The sequence below is a fragment of the Aotus nancymaae genome, unplaced genomic scaffold, assembly GCF_030222135.1.
Source record: "Aotus nancymaae isolate 86718 unplaced genomic scaffold, 86718_ANA_hifiasm-v0.15.2.pri h1tg000016l, whole genome shotgun sequence".
Classification (NCBI taxonomy): Eukaryota; Metazoa; Chordata; class Mammalia; order Primates; family Aotidae; genus Aotus; species Aotus nancymaae.
The window spans coordinates 38,351,845-38,371,372 of NW_026988428.1; the positions used below are offsets into that span (position 1 = coordinate 38,351,845).

General features: G+C 53.8%; 2 protein-coding genes across 8 annotated transcripts in view; one reads left to right on the top strand and one right to left on the bottom strand.

Annotated features, from left to right (window-relative positions):
• The window catches only part of PDE1B (phosphodiesterase 1B), a 30,158-nt gene extending 24,299 nt beyond the window's left edge, over nt 1-5,859 (top strand). For all 7 annotated transcript variants that reach the window (XM_021665976.2, XM_021665981.2, XM_021665978.2 and 4 more), the window contains 8 exons: nt 74-199; nt 323-424; nt 1,757-1,877; nt 2,200-2,281; nt 2,637-2,745; nt 3,204-3,334; nt 3,860-3,980; nt 4,450-5,859. In XM_021665976.2, the coding sequence (XP_021521651.1) occupies nt 74-199; nt 323-424; nt 1,757-1,877; nt 2,200-2,281; nt 2,637-2,745; nt 3,204-3,334; nt 3,860-3,963 (775 nt within the window). In that variant the 3' untranslated portion in view covers nt 3,964-3,980; nt 4,450-5,859. The remainder of the gene's footprint in view (nt 1-73; nt 200-322; nt 425-1,756; nt 1,878-2,199; nt 2,282-2,636; nt 2,746-3,203; nt 3,335-3,859; nt 3,981-4,449) is intronic.
• Nucleotides 5,860-6,865: 1,006 nt separating this feature from the next.
• On the bottom strand, nt 6,866-15,317 carry PPP1R1A (protein phosphatase 1 regulatory inhibitor subunit 1A). Its single transcript, XM_021665984.2, has 7 exons — nt 15,221-15,317; nt 11,145-11,205; nt 10,098-10,135; nt 9,656-9,719; nt 8,577-8,732; nt 7,542-7,648; nt 6,866-6,999 (listed from the first exon to the last, which is right to left on the bottom strand). Exons 1-6 carry the CDS (start codon nt 15,302-15,304, stop codon nt 7,551-7,553), a joined length of 501 nt encoding a protein of 166 aa, XP_021521659.2. The 5' UTR covers nt 15,305-15,317; the 3' UTR covers nt 6,866-6,999; nt 7,542-7,550.
• Nucleotides 15,318-19,528: the final 4,211 nt, after the last annotated feature.

Sequence of the window (19,528 nt, forward strand, 5' to 3'; positions counted from 1 at the left end):
CCAAGCAGAGGTGGGGGAGGTTGCCAGAGCCCCTTCTTACATGGGGCGGGCATGATGACCTTTGGCTTCGTAGGTCAGAATGTGCCATCCTGTACAATGATCGTTCAGTGCTGGAGAATCACCACATCAGCTCTGTTTTCCGACTGATGCAGGATGACGAGATGAACATTTTCATCAACCTCACCAAGGATGAGTTTGTGTGAGCATAAGCCAGTACTTGGCATCCCTAAGACTCCCTTACCACAAACCCCATTTTCCACTCCCTGGACCTCCTGCCCTGCAGCGCTGAGGGGGCTGATCACTTCTTTTTCTGTCCACTCAGAGAGCTCCGAGCCCTGGTCATTGAGATGGTGTTGGCCACAGACATGTCCTGCCATTTCCAGCAAGTGAAGACCATGAAGACGGCCTTGCAGCAGCTGGAGAGGTGGTGTCTGGTGGGGTGTGGCTGGGGCCAGGCCAGAGGGAGGGGTGTGTGAACTGGAAGGTGTACACATTGGTAGTTGGTGTGCCAGGTCTTTACCTGGATGCAGAGACTCCACTGGCTCCAGGTATCTGACTGCGTGTGTGTGTGTGTGTGTGTGTGTGTGTGTGTGTCTTACGTTTATGTACAGTCTAGGCAGCTGATCCACTGGAGAGTGCTTTGAGCTGGGAATCTGAGATGGGGGGTTCTCATCACAGCTCTGGGACAGGCTTACTCTTGAATGTTGGAAAATTCATTCAACCCTTGTGGACCCCAGTTTTATTACCTCTGAAATGGTGAAAATGATATGCCTCCCCCTACGACAGCTTGCCCCTGGTTCCCAGTCTCATAGGGCTATAGGGAGAGTCATGTGAGGTTAAAAAAATGCACTGAACAAATGCATAATTACATCTAATGCTGCTTAAAAGTGGGTGGCAGCGTATAAATGTGTGTGTGTGTGTGTGTGTGTTAATCTCTGTGTATGGTGTTTGTGTGTGGGAGAGCATGCAGTGTCACAGCAGGTCATTGTTGAGGGTATAATAATTATTATTATTCTAAATAATATCTAGTGAGCACTTACGTGCTAGACACACTCCTGAATACTTGTTTGTTGTCACTTAAGTCTCAGAACTACTCAATATGTGGTAGAGTTGTTATTTCCATTTTAGAGTTGAAGAAAATGAAATATGGAAATTTTAAGTAACTTGCTCAATGTCACACAGCTAACATGTACCGTGGGTATAGATCTGAGCCCAGGCCCTTTGATTCTAAGAGCCTGGGCTCTCAGCTACTAACCTGTGCTGCTACCTAAACATATATAAGTGTGTGTCTGTCTGTGTGTCAGTGTGGTGTGTGTGTGTGTCTGTAGCTTTGGAGGGTATTTGAAGTTACGTGAGGCTGGGCATGGTGGCTCATGCCTGTAATCCCAGCACTTTGGGAGGCTGAGGCAGGTGGATCACTTGAGGTCAGGTTTTGAGACTAGCCTGGCCAACATGGCAAAACCCTGTCTCTACCAAAAAAATACAAATTCAGCTGGGTGTGGTGGATGCGCGCCTGTAATCCCAGCTACTTGGGAGGCTGAGGTGGGAGAATCACTTGAACCCAGGTGATGGAGGTTGCAGTGAGCTGAGACTGTGTCACTGCGCTCCAGCCTGGGCAACAGAGTGAGACTCTGTCTCAAAAAAAAAAAAAAAAAAGAAGTTATGTGAAAGGGTGTGCCTGGGAAGTTAGGGAGTGGTCCAGGTTTCCTTTTCCTAAAAGATCAGTCTCCCTTCCCTTGCCACCTGCCCCAACCAGGATTGACAAACCCAAGGCCCTGTCTCTACTGCTCCATGCTGCCGACATCAGCCACCCAACCAAGCAGTGGTTGGTCCACAGCCGCTGGACCAAGGCCCTCATGGAGGAATTCTTCCGCCAGGTAATGTGGCATCTTCGCCTCCCCTGTGCCATGGGGGCCTTCTCTCCCCGTTTGCCCTCCAAGTTCCCCACTCCTGTTCCATATCCTTCTTTCCCTACCTGTAGCCACTGACCTGATCCCAAATCCCTGGGGTAAAATCCTGTTATCCTAAAAGCCTGACAATACTTGCATTTCATTTGCATGTACTTCATTTGCATATCGCTCATTTCCAGGTCAAGGGTGCAGACGGTTCGCACAACAACCCCCTGCCCCCAACCTGTACCCCAGATCTGGTGGGTCTGAGGTATCCTCTCCAGCTTTCCTGCCCTGTTGTCTCCTCTAGGGCGACAAGGAGGCAGAGTTGGGCCTGCCCTTTTCTCCGCTCTGTGACCGCACTTCCACCCTGGTGGCACAGTCTCAGATAGGTGAGTATTGTCTCCTGCAGGGAGGGAGGACTGGGAAGGGGAAAAGATGCTGGCTGGGCCAGGATTGTTCCAAGTCCTCAACCCTCACACCATTCTTCCTGTAGAGGAAAACCTGCTGTGCTAGAGTGTGGGGTCCTGGGATGGGAAGCTGGGGGCTGCAATGGCAGGGAGGAGCTCTCTGGGGCACCAAGACATCATCCCAAAGCCTGCCCCACATTGGGAAGTTTCCAGCCCCAGGTTACCTCTCCACCCTCTTTTATAAGCAGCCAGGGGTCCAGGCCATGCCAGCCGGATCCTCTGCCTAGCCCTCCAGATAATAGTAAGACATCTCTACGGCATCGCTCCTCCACTGCAGGGTTCATCGACTTCATCGTGGAGCCCACGTTCTCTGTGCTGACTGATGTGGCAGAGAAGAGTGTTCAGCCCCTGTCGGATGAGGACTCCAAGTCTAAAAACCAGCCCAGGTGAGGGTGGCTGGCGTAGCCAGATATCCTGGTTTGGGAAGGCAGAGGCAGGGAGGGATTTGGACTCACAGAGAAGACTGACTCACAGCTATGGTGGGGTGGTGGGGAGGCAGGCTGCTTCAAGCTTGGGAGTCCCTCTGTAGTCAGGGGCAGGAGGATGGGAGCAGAAGGGCGTGACCTGCACCTGTCCTCCCCTTCACCATATTTTTGTTTCTTCCATTAGCTCTGTCTTTACTGCCTTCTGGATAATCTTATTTTGATTCTTCTTCTACCAGGAGGGAAGATGTGGAGAGGGAGGAGTGAAATTAGTGGGAGAGGTACAGGGACTTTGGGGAGTATCTAGTAGAGGGAAAAAGAACCTTCTCCTGGTCTTCCATGTCCTCTAATCCCAGGGCTAAGGTGGCTCTGGAGTGGGCTAGGTCTTACCTCTTGGGGCTGTTGGGGGGTTCTGCTTCTAGCTTTCAGTGGCGCCAGCCCTCTCTCGATGTGGAAGTGGGAGACCCCAACCCTGATGTGGTCAGCTTTCGTTCCACCTGGCTCAAGCACATTCAGGAGAACAAGCAGAAATGGAAGGAACGGGCAGCGAGTGGTGGGTACCATGGCAGAGGGTGGGGGTGAGAACTTGTGTGGATGGCTCTTGGGGCACTAGGAGGTCCATTTTTCTTAAGCCCCTGGGGAAACCCTTCACTGGACTCCCTGAGTTGGGAATGGAGCTGATCAGACCATTTAGATCACAGCAAAGACTGACTGAATGGCCTGGACTGTTCTAAGAATGGGGGTGGAGAGATGACAGAGAGGCAGCCGGACATTCCACAACCCCAGGGTCCCTGTGCACACTGTGGTCCCTGTAAATGGTGTCTCCGTCGATTTGGCTAATTTGATGGCCCTGGCTGGGAAATCTCTTCCTTTATGCGGGGGCGGGGTGGTAGAGTGGTGTTGAAGGTTTTGAGTTTTGGCAAGGCTAGAGAGGCCTTAAGTGGGGATGGGTTGAATGCGGTTCAGCTTGAAGATAGGGTGATGGAGGTGGATCCCTCACTTTTCTCCACATACTCCTTGGGTTCTGGGGAAGAATACTTCTTGGGCTAAGCTCAGCTTCCTTTATGCTTCTATGCAGGCATCACCAACCAGATGTCCATTGACGAGCTGTCCCCCTGTGAAGAAGAGGCCCCACCCTCCCCTGCCGAAGATGAACACAACCAGAATGGGAATCTGGATTAGCCCTGGGGCTGGCCCAGGTGAGCCTGTGGTGGTGGAGGGATATAGCTGGGTGTCTACCCTAGCATCTTGATGGGTCATCTCTGGGCTCCAATGGATGTCAGATTCTCCCTCCCTCTTTTGAGCAGTAAAATGGAGGGAGTAAAGACACAGAATGGAGCCAAAGTGTGGGTGGAGCAGGGAAATCCTCCCACCTCTTCTGTCCCCTGGTCCCTGTAGGAAGGAAGGAGGGAGTTCCTCAGAACAGCAGCAGAACAGGGCGGGCTGTGCCAGGCGACAGCTAACCTGCTCTGCTCCTTAGGGAGGGTTAGGGAAAAGGAGCCCAGCCACGGCTCAGTGAGGGCAGCTGAACGTGACTTCGCCCCTACTCACCCCCTTTTTTGCACAACTCTACTCGGGTCTGAGTGGGGATCAGGACTTGGAGAAGGAAGGTCAGGCTGGAGGCAAAGGCAAAGCTCAGGACACTGAAGCTTCTCCCTCTTTTCCCAGGTCTTCACTGAGTCCAAAGTGTTTGATGTCATCAGCACCATCCATCAGGACTGGCTCCCCCATCTGCTCCAAGGGAGCGTGGTCGTGGAAGAAACAACCCACCCGAAGGCCAAATGCCAGAGATTTGGGGTTGGGGAAAGGGCCCCTCCCCACCTGACACCCACTGGGGCACACTTTCATGTCCCGGCAGCAAGACTGGGGAACTTCAGGCTCCCAATGGTCACTGTGCCCATCCCTCAGCCTCTGGATTCTCTTCATTGCCAAGTGGCTGCCTGGGAACGGGGAGCTTCCTGGAGGCTTCCCAGGGCCTTGGGGGAGGGTAAGAGATGCCAGCCCCCTGTGCCCTCCCCCATCCTTTTTGCCTCCAAGTTTCTAAGCAATACATTTTGGGGGTTCCCTCAGCCCCCCACCCCAGATCTTAGCTGGCAGGTCTGGGTCCCCCTTTTCCTTCCCTGGGAAGGGCTGGAATAGAATAGAAAGCTGGGGGTTTTCAGAGCCCTGTGTGTGGGGAGGGGAGTGGGTTCCTTCAGGGCATGGTACCTTTCTAGGACCTGGGAATGGGGTGGGTAGGACATCCTCTTCACCCCACAATTGCACTGCTTCAGCCCATCTCCAGCCTGATCCTCTGCAAGCTTCCTTCTCTTCCATTCTGATCCAGTGACTGGGGAAAAAGGAGCCATTGTGACCAGGGGTTGCGGGAGCCCTTTCCTGGGACCTTCCTTGGGCCTGGTCTGGGCCCCAGGGCTTGCCACCTGCCCTGGCTGAGTCCCGAGCCCTTTGCCTCCTTCCTCTCGCATAGGGCTGGGAGGCTCCCATCCGACCAATGTCTGTAAAGTGCTTTGAGATCTCCCCAGCAAAGCACCTTCAGGATGTATCTTATTAGCACAGGCAGGAGACACCAGCTTGGTTAGGGTCAAGGGTACCTGGGGAGGGTGAGGTATAATCCAGTAACCTGTGTTGCTAAAAGAGAGGGTCTGTCCTTTCCTATCCACTTCTCAGAACTGGTCCAGCTGCAGACCCTAAGAAGCTCCTCCCCCGGGACAAGTTGCGGGTAGCGGGTGAAAGGCAGATGGAGGAGGGCTCAGGGCTGCTGCCTTCCTATCCTCTGGAGAGAACCCAGCCAGGCGTGGTGCCCCTTCCTCTCCTCAGGCTCCTCCTTGCCCCCACCTCACCCCAGGAAAGGCCAAAGTCCAGGTGACTGCCCTCCTTCTTTCTTGTAAATACCAACCATGCATTTGTACAGTGGGCCCTGTTCATGCGAAATCCGTATCCATGGTCTCCTAGACCTGCTACCCCAATACTTCCACCCTACCCCACCTCGAGTAGGGCAGAGACGCATGTGACTCACCCCTGCCCTTGGTCTCCCAGACCCCTGTTGTAGCCAGAGAACAATAAAGAAGGGAGACCAGGCCTGACTGTGTGTGTTCACTGGGTGCAAGTGGACCGAGCGTCTTCATGTACATACACTTTTTTCAGCATGATAAAACCTGGGTGAAGTGTTCTCCCTTATATATATATATAGCGGTATCTATCTGGGCAAGCTGAGGCCCAGACAGGAGGCCATGCCCGAGGGCTCACAGTAGGTGCGTGGCAGAAGTGGGGCCTGACGCTTCTCAGGCTCTGCTCTTTCCTCTGGCACATGCTCCAGCAGGGAGGGGGAAAGTCTGGCCTTCCCCACTTTCCTCTCTCCCACTACCTGGGAAAGTCAAAAACAGCAGCAGGAGAGGCCAGGCTGTGAGATCTGAGACAGTTTCGTCTCTTATGTTTGTTTTGTGTCTCATCTGGGCTCCTCAGTGTCTAGGACAAGGGGACCCTTCCAGTCTCCAGTGTGGCCTCTTCATTATGAGCCACTGTGTTGTCTATCCATTGTTGCTAACGGGTTGAAATAAGGGACAGCAGTCCCACAGCTGGAAGAGGGAACACATCCTGAGGCTTGGGAATCCAAAAGGAAGGCAACTGAGGCTCGGATAGGCGAGGAGGTATCCGCACACCACCACACCCTCTTTCCCATGGGCTAAGTGCCATGGCGCAGTTCCCCTTTTGTCCAGCAGATGGAGCCCACAGCACAGTCACAGCTGGACACGGTACAGGCCTTAGAGCGCCAAGTCTTCCAGCTGCAGGGCAGGCCTGCGAGGTGGTCTGATCATTCCTCAAAAGAAAAGAGAACCTGTGCCTTTTCTTCCTGCGTGGCACCCTGGAAGTTAGTCCTCCCACCTATCTGACCCTCATCTCTCTTCCCACAGCAAGTAAAGTCAGGGCTAGTGGAAGAACTCTTCCCTGCTCAAGGCTTCTGCCCCGCTCCTCTATTTCTTCCTTCCCAGAGGCAGCTCGGCAGGAGGGTGGGGGCTGCAGCCAGCGCAGCACAAGAAGGCGGGAGAAAGGATTCTCCGAGTTGGGAAAGAAGGAAAGTGCCACGGACCTAACACCAAATTTATCACTTTTTAAAAACAAGAGATTTTCCCCAAAAGTGAAGAAATAAGAAACAAATCCGGTGTCCATGCATTCCCAGACTGCAGTCCTGATTCCAGGATACCTGCTCCTCTCTCAGACCTGTTATGGAGCAAGGGGGCAGAAAGAGAAGGTGAGAGGCCAGAGGGTCATTTTGTCCCTTCCCCTGCTGGCCATCCCATGTGTCAACATCTAACGTCTTAGGAAGCTTGTTCTCTTGCCTGAGCAGTCTCTCCTCTGTACAGTCTGTGCGGGGGGGGCGGGAGATTGTGAAGTCAAAGCTCAGGAATTCACCTCATCAATGCATCCTCCAGGCAGGGAGAGTCACCGCCCACCTCACCTGGGCAGGTGTGGGTCTCCCTTTGGGTTCCAAATCCCCTTTATCAAAACATCCACGGCCTACTGCTATCACCCATTCCAGGAGCCAGAAGTCCCACACAAGGTCTAATCTCAATCCTTCTTGCTGCAGCTATCCATTCCTTTTTGTCTGTCAGAGGAGATGCAAGTCCTTTTACCACAAAGGATAACACTTCAGGGACTGAAGCTGGTTGTTTCCCTTTTCCTAGACTCCAAATACTAGCCCCTTGCCTTTGTCCACATAGCCTCCTCTCCTGCGACCTGGCAGCCCAGCCCTGGGGTCTTACCGAGTTGGCTCACTTGGAATCCAACGGTGGTATATGGGTTGAGGGTTCCTTTGTGCTGGGTTCCTTACTGCCTCTCTCCTGAGTTTTAGGGATGGATTCTGCAGGCTCTGAGGAGGGAAAATAGGTGGTGGGAGGAAGAGGTAGCATTCATAAACACATTGGGGAGGGAACTGCTTCTCCTCACTGCATCCGGTGCCTCAGTGGCCCCGAGAGGGCCCCAAGACCAAGTTGGGTGCAATCAGGCAAGACCAGCAGGGTGTTCTTTGACCACAATTACTACTATAGGTTCACTTTTTAAAAATCTTCAATAAAATTGGAAAGAATAAACCCTCTAAAAACAGTTTAAAAAACAAAACTCAGTATGTGTCTAAACCCGACATGAACTCATAGGAGACTATTTTTAGTCTTTATTCTGCTTAGTGAGACCATTCATTGGATTGCAGAAATGTTATGTGTTTGATTATAGGGTTCTCTGCCGGGAACACATGTGATACACAGTTTACATACTGTATCTTCATAACATTGGAAGCGTTCTGAGTTCTGGAATAGATCTGGGATAAGGGACCGTGGCCACAGCCCAGTGCTACCAGCTTCCACGTCCTGCATGCCCGGCATGTGTCAGCTGCTGTGCTAAGAGCCAGTCTCATTGAATAGCCACACACAACCACTGCGACAGGCATCCTCATTATCATTTTATACCCTGAGGTTAAGGTGTTAAGGCCTCTCGGCTGGTAAAGCAGCAAGTGGCAGAGCCAGGATTCTAGCCTGTGAGTGCTGTTCCCACGAAGTGGGTTTCCCTCATGTAGCCACAGGGATCTCTCAGGTTCATGGAAGGGTTTGGTGTCACTCAGTAAGGGAGGGTGAAGATTTAACTATAAGCAGAATATGCAAATCGATTCATATCCTTGAGACAGTTTTTACCTACCACTAAGCCTCTCCCAGCTCCAACTCTTTCCCCTCCCCCCAGTGGGTAAAGCTTGCCTCCTTCTGGGCTGGGAAATAGGATGCCTGGGGCCCTTCCCAGCCTGAACATACTTTTTGCTGTCCCAGAGGTGCCCAGCCTTGACTCCACTTCTGTGTCTGGGATCCCAGGTGGGCGGGACTCCTGGGTCCCTGTGCTCTCAGTGGCTCCCTCAGGCTCCTCTCCTTGCTCCTGTTGCCCCAGGTGATGTTCAACCATCATCTGGAGCTCTGGGGACACAGAGAAAGGGAGGGAACGCTGGACATGACTGCCTGGAATCTGCCTGGAGTCTCCCCTGTGTACCCCCAGATTCAGCAGCCTCACTGAAGGGGCAGCAGGCATTGCTGGGTGTTTGACTTTCCCAACCACTGAGATCTAAGCAAGGAGGGGACGTTAGCTGGCAATAAGGAGGGATGAAAGCTAGACCATAAAAAGTACTCTTTTCCGCTAGGCATGGTGGCTCACGCCTGTAACCCCAGCACTTTGGGAGGCTGAGGCAGGCGGATAACTTGAGGTTGGGAGTTCAAGACCAGCCTGACCAACATGGAGAAACCCTGTCTCTATTAAAAATACAAAAAAATTATCCAGGCATGGTGGTGCATGCCTGTAATCCCAGCTATTTGGGAGGCTGAGGCAGGAGAATCACTTGAACCCGGGAGGCAGAGGTTGCGGTGAGCCGAGATCGCACCACTGCACTCCAGCCCCGGCAATAAGAGCGAAACTCCGTCTCAAAAAAAAAAAAAAAGTACTCTTTTTCACAGATGAGGGAGGTGTAGGAGGAGAGCCTTTAAGAACAAGGGCTACTCCTATCTTGCTGGGATACATGGTCTTCCCTGGGGGAAGGTGGAAAGGCTCAATTTAGATTCAAGAAAAATTTGAGTACCTTATACGTGTTGTGCACTGTGCCGGTGAGTTCACATAGATTATTTCATCTGTTATAATGAGGTAGTATTCAACGCTCAGTAAGTTAAGCAGTTTTTCCAAGACCACCCAGCTAGTCAGTGGCAAAACTGGGATTCCAGCCTCAGTTCGTCTAGCAACAGCTCTACCATAATCAAGGCAGATTTAATGACCTCCCTTCCAAAGGGCAGTAGGTGTGCTCCCCAGCTTCAGGCGTAGAGGAGAAAAAAGGGATGAGAGGGGTCTTGCGAACCTTTCATTGTGGGTGTGATTCTTGTCATCTTCTTCCGTTGTCGTGGAGACATTGCCACAGTGGACTGTGAAGGACACAGAGCACAGATGGGTGCCAGCCCCCCTTGCCCTCCTCCTTGGCCTTGCCAGGCTTTTGGATTGGAGCTTGGGGTAGGTGTGAGCTTCAAAAAGTGGGGGAAAAAACTCCTGCTTCCCCAACCACCTTGACAATGGTGAGCAAGGAGACTGTGAGAGAGAGAGAGAGAGAGAGAGAGAGTGTGTGTGTGTCTGTGTGTGTGTCTGTATGTGTGTGTGGTGCATGTGTATATGTTCACTCATGCACATTGGGGGGTAGGGAAGTGGGAGTCAAAAATATCCTAGAGATGGGTGGCAGGGTTTTAAGGAATAATCCCCTAATGAACGTGGGGGTTCTCTGGCTGGGTGAGTGGGATGGGCCAGCTCACCTTGAGATGTGGGTTGGGGATCCGGTCTTCATCTATCTCTGAAGAGAACAGGGAAAGGAGAGGGTGATGAGGACAGGAAACCAGGGATTCCCATAGAGCTGACTTCTCAGGGGAGGGGATTCTGCAGCCACGCTCCTCCTGGGCTGTTCCTCACATCTGTCCCCAGGCTCTTGGCCCTCATGGCTGCCCCAGACCTTTTCACCGGAGCTCCTCTCCTGCGCTGCCACTGCCTCCACCCCCTGCATCTAGTCCTGTCCTTGACTCTGTGGTCAATCTGTGCCTGCATCCTTGCCTCAGACCCGGAGATCCCCGAAGGCAGGATCTGTGGTCTTTGTGCTTTTTTCTTCCTCTGAAGTATCCATGTCTCTTTCTCTTTCAATCATTCCTCCGTCCCAGGGTCAGCCAGAACTAAGCCCTTCGCAGGAGGGAACAGTGGTACAGAACAGTACATTTACTCTGCACAGGGTCTGGAAAGTATAGCTGGAGGCAAGCCGGAGACCCCGGCATCCTGAACTCCAGCCTCGTGTCTTAGCCTGACACCTTTTCTTCCACACCTCTGTCAAGCTCCCCTGCCATTCTTGGAGACCTTGTTTTCTCCCCAGACCTTGATGGGGATGCTGGTGACCAGAATCTCACCTGCTCTCTGAACTGCTTCTAACCTCCCCCTCCCACTCTGGGGGCTGTGAAGAGCTAGTGGAGGCGATCCCTCCCCCTGACAGCTGACGCTGCCTCTGGGGGTGGGGGTAGCAGCATCTCAGTTGCTGGAGAAACCTGGAAGGCTGTTGCCACAGCAACCAGAACTCAGTTGACCACCCCAAATCCTGGGGGGCTTAGGAGCCAGGTGGTTTCCCCACCTCCTAGCACTGCTCCATCTTTCCAAAAGCAAAGGAAATCTTCTGCAATCCCGCCACCACTTTCCTGCCCTCAGGACTGAGGACATCCCTGCCTCCTCAGAGCTGTTCTTCTTCCATCTAGCATCTGTCTCTCCCACTGGGACCCACTGCTGCAGTGGCCCCCACTCCCTTCAGCAACCTGTCCCTGGCTTACCTGGGGATGACTGGTCACTGGTCAGCACGAGGGTGGCAGGGGTGGGGCGGCGTCTCCGAATCTGAGGGAAGGTGGGAAATGGGGAAGAGGTCAAGTGGAAGCATCAAAGCCCCACCCAAAACCACTCAGTAACATAAGCCAGGCTAGCCTACTTAACACACCTCAAAAAATGCCATGTTGATGCAGCTGGAGGCCATTATCCTATGCAAACTTATGCAGAAACAGAAAACCAAATACCGCACGTTCTCACTTATAAGTGGGAGCTAAACACTGAGTACACATGGACATAAAGACAGGAACAATAGACACTGGGGAATACACCGGGGGAGGGAGGAGGGCAAGGGCTGGGAAGCTACCTATTGGGTACTATGCTCACTATCTGGATCAATCGTACCCCAAACCTCAGCACCACACTATAAACCTTTGTAACAAACCTGCACATGTACCACCCCCCGAATCTAAAATAAAAGTTGAAAAAAATGCCATGTTACACTGGACTGACTGTTCCAGGGTGAACATCCCTGGATTCCTCCTCCCCTGGGGAGAGCTAACCCTAAGGACCCAGAAGACCACCTCCCCCTCCCCCTCCCTGCATGCTCCCATCCACCCCGTTCTGTCTCTCTACTTCACCCTGGTCCCAGCCCCAGCTCTCCATCTCAGCAGCTATATCTGCTCTGATGCATTGATCTCTGGCCTGCTGTCCTTCCGCCCATCCTGGATCAATGGTCAGAAATAACTTAAGAGGGCACAGGGCTTTCTCTCAGTCTTCTAACCCACTCCCCAAGCAGACGTTAACATTTGGTGTGACAGCACCCGCAGAGAGCATCCTTTTCAAGCGCCCCCCAGCCTGGGGGGACAGCACAGAGAAGGATCTGAATGTGCATCTCCTCTGGCCTGTGCCCCTCACTCCCGAATGTCCTCTCTATCCTTGGATACATTGCCTTTCTGATTTGTTAGGAAATGGGGTTGGGGAAATATAATATCAATACAAGGAGGAGCCCTAGGCAGGACCCTGGTCAGGGCCTAAAGCTTAGCTGAAAAATCTTATCCTAGGCTCCACGTCCCAGCCTAAGAAATTAACATATAAAGCTGACTGACTACCCTGCCTCTGAGCCCCCTTACCCCCACCGTTGTTCTTTTGTCACACAGCCAATAAAGTTGATTGTTGTTGAAGTCAGTCCAAGGACTCCTGGGAGGTGTAGTTTTTCCCCTTTCTCTGGAGGCTTTAGAGGCTTGGAAGCGAGGGGAAGGATGGGGGTTAGAGAATGACCCTCTAGGTTAGCAATGGGGAGGAAAGTCTAATGGGGCTGGAAAAAGGGCTAAAATTATCCTGGGCTGAGAGGAGTAGGGTGAGGACACTGAATGATCAAACCCTTATCTTTCCTTGTCCGTTATTTAGAATCATCACCACTGGCTGTGGGAGATGTGGGAGGTAAACACTGCCACCCTCTATGCCCAGAAAAGTGGGGGGCACTGGCTACGGCAAGATGGGCTGTTTAAACCTGAGGGGGGACTCTTTCTAAAGAAGAAACAGGATGCCCAGAATGGGGGTGTATAGGGGTAGGGCATCATCTTCCCAGGAGAATTCAGCAGCATCTGTTTTGGGTGGCATTTCAAGGTCCCGCAGTCCAGTCTTTTGTGTATGCGTGTAAGTGTGTACATGTATGAACTGCACGAACATGAACTGTGATGCACATGGGCAGGGGACCATCTGTTTCTTGTATAGGGGGTGGGGGCCATCCTTCAACTAGAAGACTCCTCTACTTCTTTCCATCCCTGAGGGGCCGGGTGTGGTGGTGGTAGAAGACAGGAAGAGACAGGGAGAGGGTGGAGTGGAGATTAGTGGGTTGAGATAACATCAGAGTGAGGAGCCCAAGAAGGAGACTGCAAGTATGACAGAGGGCAGCAGGGCTGTGTGGTCTTGGACAGGTCCCTTCTTGCTATCCTTACAGCAGAAAGGAGGAAAGTCGGACTTCCTGAGGCACCTCCCAGGCACCCAAACTAGTAGGAGATCAGTAGACGGTCTCTTTTCTTTATGTTATACCTATCCCAAATCCTAGCTCTCAAGAGCACGTGGTACCATCGCTTCGGATTTATTTCCAAACCAGTCATGTCAAGGATCTGGAAGCTGTGGGCACCCCTTCACCCCTGCCACTCTGTGCTCTGTAACTTACAGCTTCCAACTCCTTTTGCCCTCCCATGTTGGGCTGGGTTAGGAGCACCTGCCAAGCCTGGAGCTTTTTGCCTAACAAGCAGGAGGGGCTGAGGTTAGACCGCAGAAAGAATTTCAGGCCTAAGAGACACAGATTCTGAAGATTAGAGAAAGTAGGCCCAAGTTCCGGTTCTCTTTTTCCCTCCGGCTCCTCAGCATTGCCTTGTGCCACTCCCTTGTCCCCTAGATCCCTGAACCAGCTGGCCTACCCCCTCCTCCTCCCCACACACCTACTACACCTGCCTCCTCCAACACCAAACAGATGCAGGTGCCAGGCCCTGACTGTGCCAGTGGGAGGCAGTTCTCTTCGGAACCGCATCCCCAACCTCCACCGCCCAGCCTCTTGAGCCCCTTTCCTGGGTCTGAGGTTATCCTGACCGATGCCCTGCCTCCAGGCATAGCAGCCCTTCCCCTGACTCCCAGGGAACACGCCCCATGCTGGTGGCTCTGCGTCCTCCTCATTCTCTACAGATTTGTGAGGCTTCACCACAATCTTTCCCGTAGTCATATCTTAGAGCTCTGAGGCAGGGGTTCACCCCAGGCTAGAGAGAGGATGGAGACGCAGGTACCTAACCCCACGTCCACAATGGGAAGCTAAAGTGATAGGGAGAGAGTGTGTACCCACTCCTCCCTTCACATCAGACCTTATTCTACCAAACAGCTGGAGTAACAAAAATGACAAAAAACACTCTCTCTACCTTATCCCAAGAGGTCACAAAGTTTTTTTTGTTTTTTGTTTTTTTTTCTGTGGGGCGGGAGGAGGGGGTGGGGGTGACCAGCCAGAGCCTGGCAGCTCGTTGGGAGAAACAGAGAACTGACCTTGTGGGAAATTGATATTCTTTAGGAATGGGATTGTCTAGGCAAATGGACAGAGATTACAAAGAGATGGAGCAATAGGCAAATAAGCAAATATTTGGCGAACGAGCAGTAGTAAGGACCACGGTAGTCACCTGCTCCACACACACGCTCACTCTCCCCGAGGCATACACTTGCTCACACACTCTCACACACTGCCCCCTCTGCCAGGCTGCTCTGAGCTAAAAATAGACCAGGCGAGGAGGCTGGGCCAGGGCCCTGGACTCCCACCCCTTGAGCCAAGGCTGTCACAGTGCTTCTCCCTTGCATATGGTTCATCTTGAACCCCAGCCCCTGGAAAGTCTCCACCTCTGGCTTCCCAGTGCCGCCAGCTCAGTCGCACCCGGCCTCCCCACTCCAAAGGGCAGGAGTTGGGAATACGGACCCTGTGCCCAGACTTGAAGAAGGGAGCCTCAGCCTACGACCACCCCTCTCCCCTCTCCCATCTCCCCGGAGCCCCAGCCCTCTCAGTTGTCCTCAGTCCCTTCCTGTTATCACTTTGGGAGCCCAGCAAGGTGGCCCCCAGTTAGGAGGGGACAGGGAGAGCTGTTTCTCCTCTTCCAACTCCCACCCTTCCAGGCCCCCCCTCCATTACCGACCCCTCCCCAGACCCCTCCCGCACTGCTGCTGTTCCCTTCAGCGCCACCACCAAGCTCAGAAACTCTGGTGGAGGTTCACTGGGTGAGCGATGCAGGGTTGTTTAAGGAGGGAGGGGTCGTGTCCTCAAGCAGGCCCCCTCCCCCAGGGCTGGGGAGGAAGAGAGCGACTCTCGCGGGGACAGGCATGGAGAGGAGGCGCTTTTCCTTCGCTGTCTCATAGAAGCACAGATCCGAGATGTGGCTCCGACGGTGGGGGAGGGGACAGAAGACCCCCCTCCCCAAAATGAGCGTTCGTCCTCAAAAGGGCGCGCTGCTAAGGGAGGACCAGGGAGGGATCCCGGGTTCCACCAGTCCCGGGGTCCCTTGTCCTTGGCTGGGCGAGTACCCTGCCGCCCCGCCCTGCTCCGCACCTGCTCCGCCGCCTCGGGGTCAAGGTGCGGCTCCAGCAGCGGAACCGTGAACTGGATCTTTCGGGGGCTGCTGTCTTGCTCCATGGCTGGGGCGGCGGCCGCTGGGCCCGCGCTGCGGCGGGAGGGAAGGCGGCGGGACTCGGGGCTGGGGCGGGCGCGCTCCCTCTCCGCTCCGCTCCGGCCCCGGCCCCAGCCCGGCGCGCTCGGCTCCCGGCTCCCGGCACAGCGCTCCCAGCTCGCGGCTCCCGGGACTCTGCAGCCGCCGATTGGCTCCGCAGCCGCCCCTCCCGGACCCCTCCCCCTCCCCCAGCCCGGAGCCTTAACCCCGTCGTGGCTGCGCCGGCGGCTGCGGGGGTCACCGCCCCGCGGGCCGGCGAGTCCGGGCGTGGCCCGGGAGCCGTGGTAGCCGACAGCTCAGGCAGAGACCTCAGTGTCCTCGGAGTTTTGGGCAGGGAGTTGGGGTGGGGAGCGGCTAGGAAGAACTTCTCCTGGCCGGGGCGGGTTCTAGGGGCTGGGAAAGTAGAGGGGCGCTGCAGGAGAGGAGGCTGCAAACGCGAGAGGAAGATTGCGTTTATGATTTTGAAGGGGGTGGTATTATAGAGAAAAGATGGAAAGGGGATTTAGGCATGCAGCAGGAGGGATTAAGGTTAGACTTCGAGAGGGACTTTCCCTTGAAAGGAAAACACTAGGCGGAGGTAAAAACTTGGAGGGAAATACGAAGTCTGCACATCCGTCCTGTGTTCCCTCTGTGCCAGGGAGAGGAAATGGAAGACCTCGGATGGTCTCCGGAGGGCGCGTTTCTCCTGAAGTGCCTGTGGGAGTGGGAGGAGGGCTTGGGGAGAGAGGACCATCTGGGACTCGGCAAAAGGAATAATGAGGCTGGGGAGCCAATCGTGCTTGTGAAATCGAGTTCCCTTTCTGCTTGCTAAATTAGGGGATGGTAAAGTAGGTGAAAGGCCTGCAAGGGGAACATGCCTGGGGATGGGGAGAGGAACTCCTTTGGTGGGGTGGCTTGTTTACACAGATAGGGTTGGTTTCCAATTTCACTGTTGGCAGGATACTGAAAAGGAGCTGCTGTAATTGAAGGGATGGAGGTTAGACTATGGGAAGAACTTACTAGTTTGGTGGAAGACTGAGATGCCAATCAATACGAGCCAGTGAGGGAGATAGGATATTCACAGGAGCTGGTGTGCATGGTGCTAAGGGCTGGGGATCACTAGACAGGGGAAGGGGAGGTGCTGGGCACCTGGGGAGGGGTAGGGCTGGGTGCATCCTTGCGGGGGAGAGGGTGGAGAGAACTGGGGATGGGGAGGCCAGCACAGGGAGTGCTGGAAGAGGGGAAAGGGTCTGCCTCTTAAATCATGCAACCGGCAAGTTCCATACAGATTTACGCCTGGTTCTGGGGGACCCTATGATCATCCTCTCCTCTAAGGGGTCAGCCTCAGCTCTCAGTTGCCTCCTCTCCTGCGCAGCCCTTCCCGGACCTTGATTTCACAAGGCCCCTTCCCCTCTAAACTCCCAAAATAACTTGTCCTGCCCTCCCCCCAGCCATATCTTTTTACCTATGTCAGGCTCAGTTTTCTCAGGGTAAGGCTGGGGTTATGGGGACCCAGTGGGCCAGCTGGATCTCTGTCTGCATGCTAACTGGCCCCTGTTTTGCTGTCGTTTGGACTCCAGGATGGACTCTCCACACCCAGCCTGCACCTGCAGGGCCCCTTTGCTCTCTGGGTAGCAGGGCCAGATGGAAAACAGCTGGTTGGGCTTCCCTGCCTCCCTTCATTCCCAACCTTTGCGCAGATCCCTCCACGAGAAGTGACAGTGGAGAAAGAGATCACAAGGGCCCCGAAGCAGAGAGGATAAGGGTTGGGGCTAGGGAGATACCTGGCCCATTAGGGCCCAGTTGCTTGCTCTGGCTTCCTCCCTACTCACTCCACCTCCCAACCACACATACACAGACCAGGATCCAAAATATCCTCTAAATAGGTGACTTGTCTATTCCCCATCCCATTCTACCAGGACTGTGGGATGTGAAGCCAGGATTCCAGCATCCCTGTGTCTGGGGATTCAGCCTTCCCTCATGAGCCTCAATCTCATTTGTAAAACAGAGGATCCTGCCTCCTAGGGTTGAGTATCATATAGGTAGAGTACCTGGTGCATAGAAGGTCTCAGTTAATTGTAGCTGCTGGTTTCATTGTTATCTCCTAGCAGGATGGCAGAGTTGGGGAGTGGTCACCTCTCCACCCCCAGCCTAGTCATCCAGCTTGCCTGGTCCTCTTTCGTATTCCCTGCTCTCCCTCAAACTTTGGTCTGGTCGTGGAAATTCCTCCCCAAGTCTCTCACCCACCCTATGTTGCCTTCTCAAGTCCCAGATTCTCAGAGTCCTTTGTCCTGAAAGCCATAGGTAAGGAGAGAGACCAAGAGAGCTGGAGCTCTGGAGAGATGGCTGATGAGGGGCTGCGTGGGAAGAGGGGTCCTGCAGCAGCCGGTGCTGGGGTGGAGGCAGAGGAGGAGAGAGGAGGGAGAGGGAAGAGCGATAGCTCCCAGTACTGGCTTTGGGAGGAGGAGACTGGGGAAAGTGGGCGAAGCGTTTATGGGTAGCAGGGAGGTGGAGTGTGGCTGGGTGCAGCCTTTAGTGCTGGGTAAGCTGGAATGAGTCTGTCTGTGAAGGTGTGTGTTTATTGTCATTTTGACTTTTATTTGTGTCCATAGCTATGTGAGTGCCTGTTGGGCTGGTGGGTGTACGAAGGTGTGGGTTGCTCACACACAGGCCCCGGGCACTGCAGAGGGCCTGATGCCTGCTCTTGGAACCTTTCCTAGAGTGAGCAAGAGTCAGAGCCTGCCTCATCCCAACTCCTTCCCTCAGCTTGCATGTTTCTATGTTAGGCGCGTGTGTTCACAGCCCTGCTGCAGTCACAGCCGGGGCTGGAGGAGCAGCAGCTGTATGTGGTGCACTGCTGGCTCCATGAAATATTTAAAGTTACGGGGATGTGACTGGGTCATGCAGTCACTTAATGACGCTCACCCTCCCCTATTCTCGGCACTGGACTGTAAGTTAATGGGGCTGCTCTTTGTCGCTCTCAGCACTTTCTGCTTTTATCTGTGCACCCTTCTCACCCCCACGAACCTCCTCATGCATTAATCCACTAATCCTCACAACCACCCAGGAGGGAGGGCAGGTATTAGGGTGTTTATTTTACTTCTCGAGGGGAGGGTAGTGTAGCGAGGTGTTGCTAAGATGGGCCCCTAGGACAGGATATGAAAGGTCGGGGTTCAGTTTCTCCATCTGCTGCCAACTCTCTGGGTGACTTGGGGTTGCTTGCCCTACCCCCAACTGGATTCAGTTTCCTTCTCTTCAAAATGAAGGGGACCAGGTGACTGTGCAGTTTCTTCTGTTCTAATATTCTGTTGTTCTGACTTGAGGGTGCTCCTGTCACACAGCTGGGAAGTCTCAGAAACCGGGTTAGAACCCAGGAGGCCCAGGACCTCCCCTGTATCTTTGCCTTTCTCCCTGCCTGGCCAGTGTGGCAGAGGCACGCTCCTGCTTGTTGAAAGCGTGATGCACATGCACTTTTTATCTATACAGTTCAGAGGAGATGAGGCCAGAGATGGCTCTCATACACCCAAAGGAGCAGCGACCCCATCCAAGTGGTCCCCCAGGAAGCTATACGCTCATGCCAATGTGCTGCAGTTTCTCAAATGTTTCTGGAAACTCTTGGAATCGTCTCAGAGCTTGAGGCATATGCTCTGATAATCCTCATGCGGGGTGAATCATTGTCTTTTAGGGTGGCTTTGCTCCTTTGGAAATGACTGAGAGCCTTTAGGGGCCAACCCTTGTGAAGACAGAGGGAGGCCAGGTGGGGGTAAGCCTTGATCTGGAAGAGAGATGTGGGTCCTTCGCAGTGAGACTGTGTGTTCTGTGGGGGTTTGAGCCCATCTAGAAGGCTTCCCTGCAAGAAGTTTCCAGAGCTTCTTGTGAGCCCCGGAAGCAGCATTGGAGTAGATATGTGGCCTCCACGGGGACGACTTGGAAGCCCAGCCTCCTCTGACTGTCCTGGTTTGCCTGTGAAAAAGCCCAGAGTTGCAATTCTGCCAGGCTTGAGTCCACACCCCCCTGCAGCTGGCAGTCTTGGGAATGGGGCCAGAGCTGGTGATTCAAACAGAGGGGATGCTCATTTTCAAAGTGCTTTGCCTCTTCATGAACCCCCAAATCCACTGGTAGGGTGAAAGAGACTTCAAGAACAGCCACTTGAACCCTTCAGGCTAGAGAGGAGAAATCAAGGCAATAGGGAGGAACAGCTTTTCCAAGGA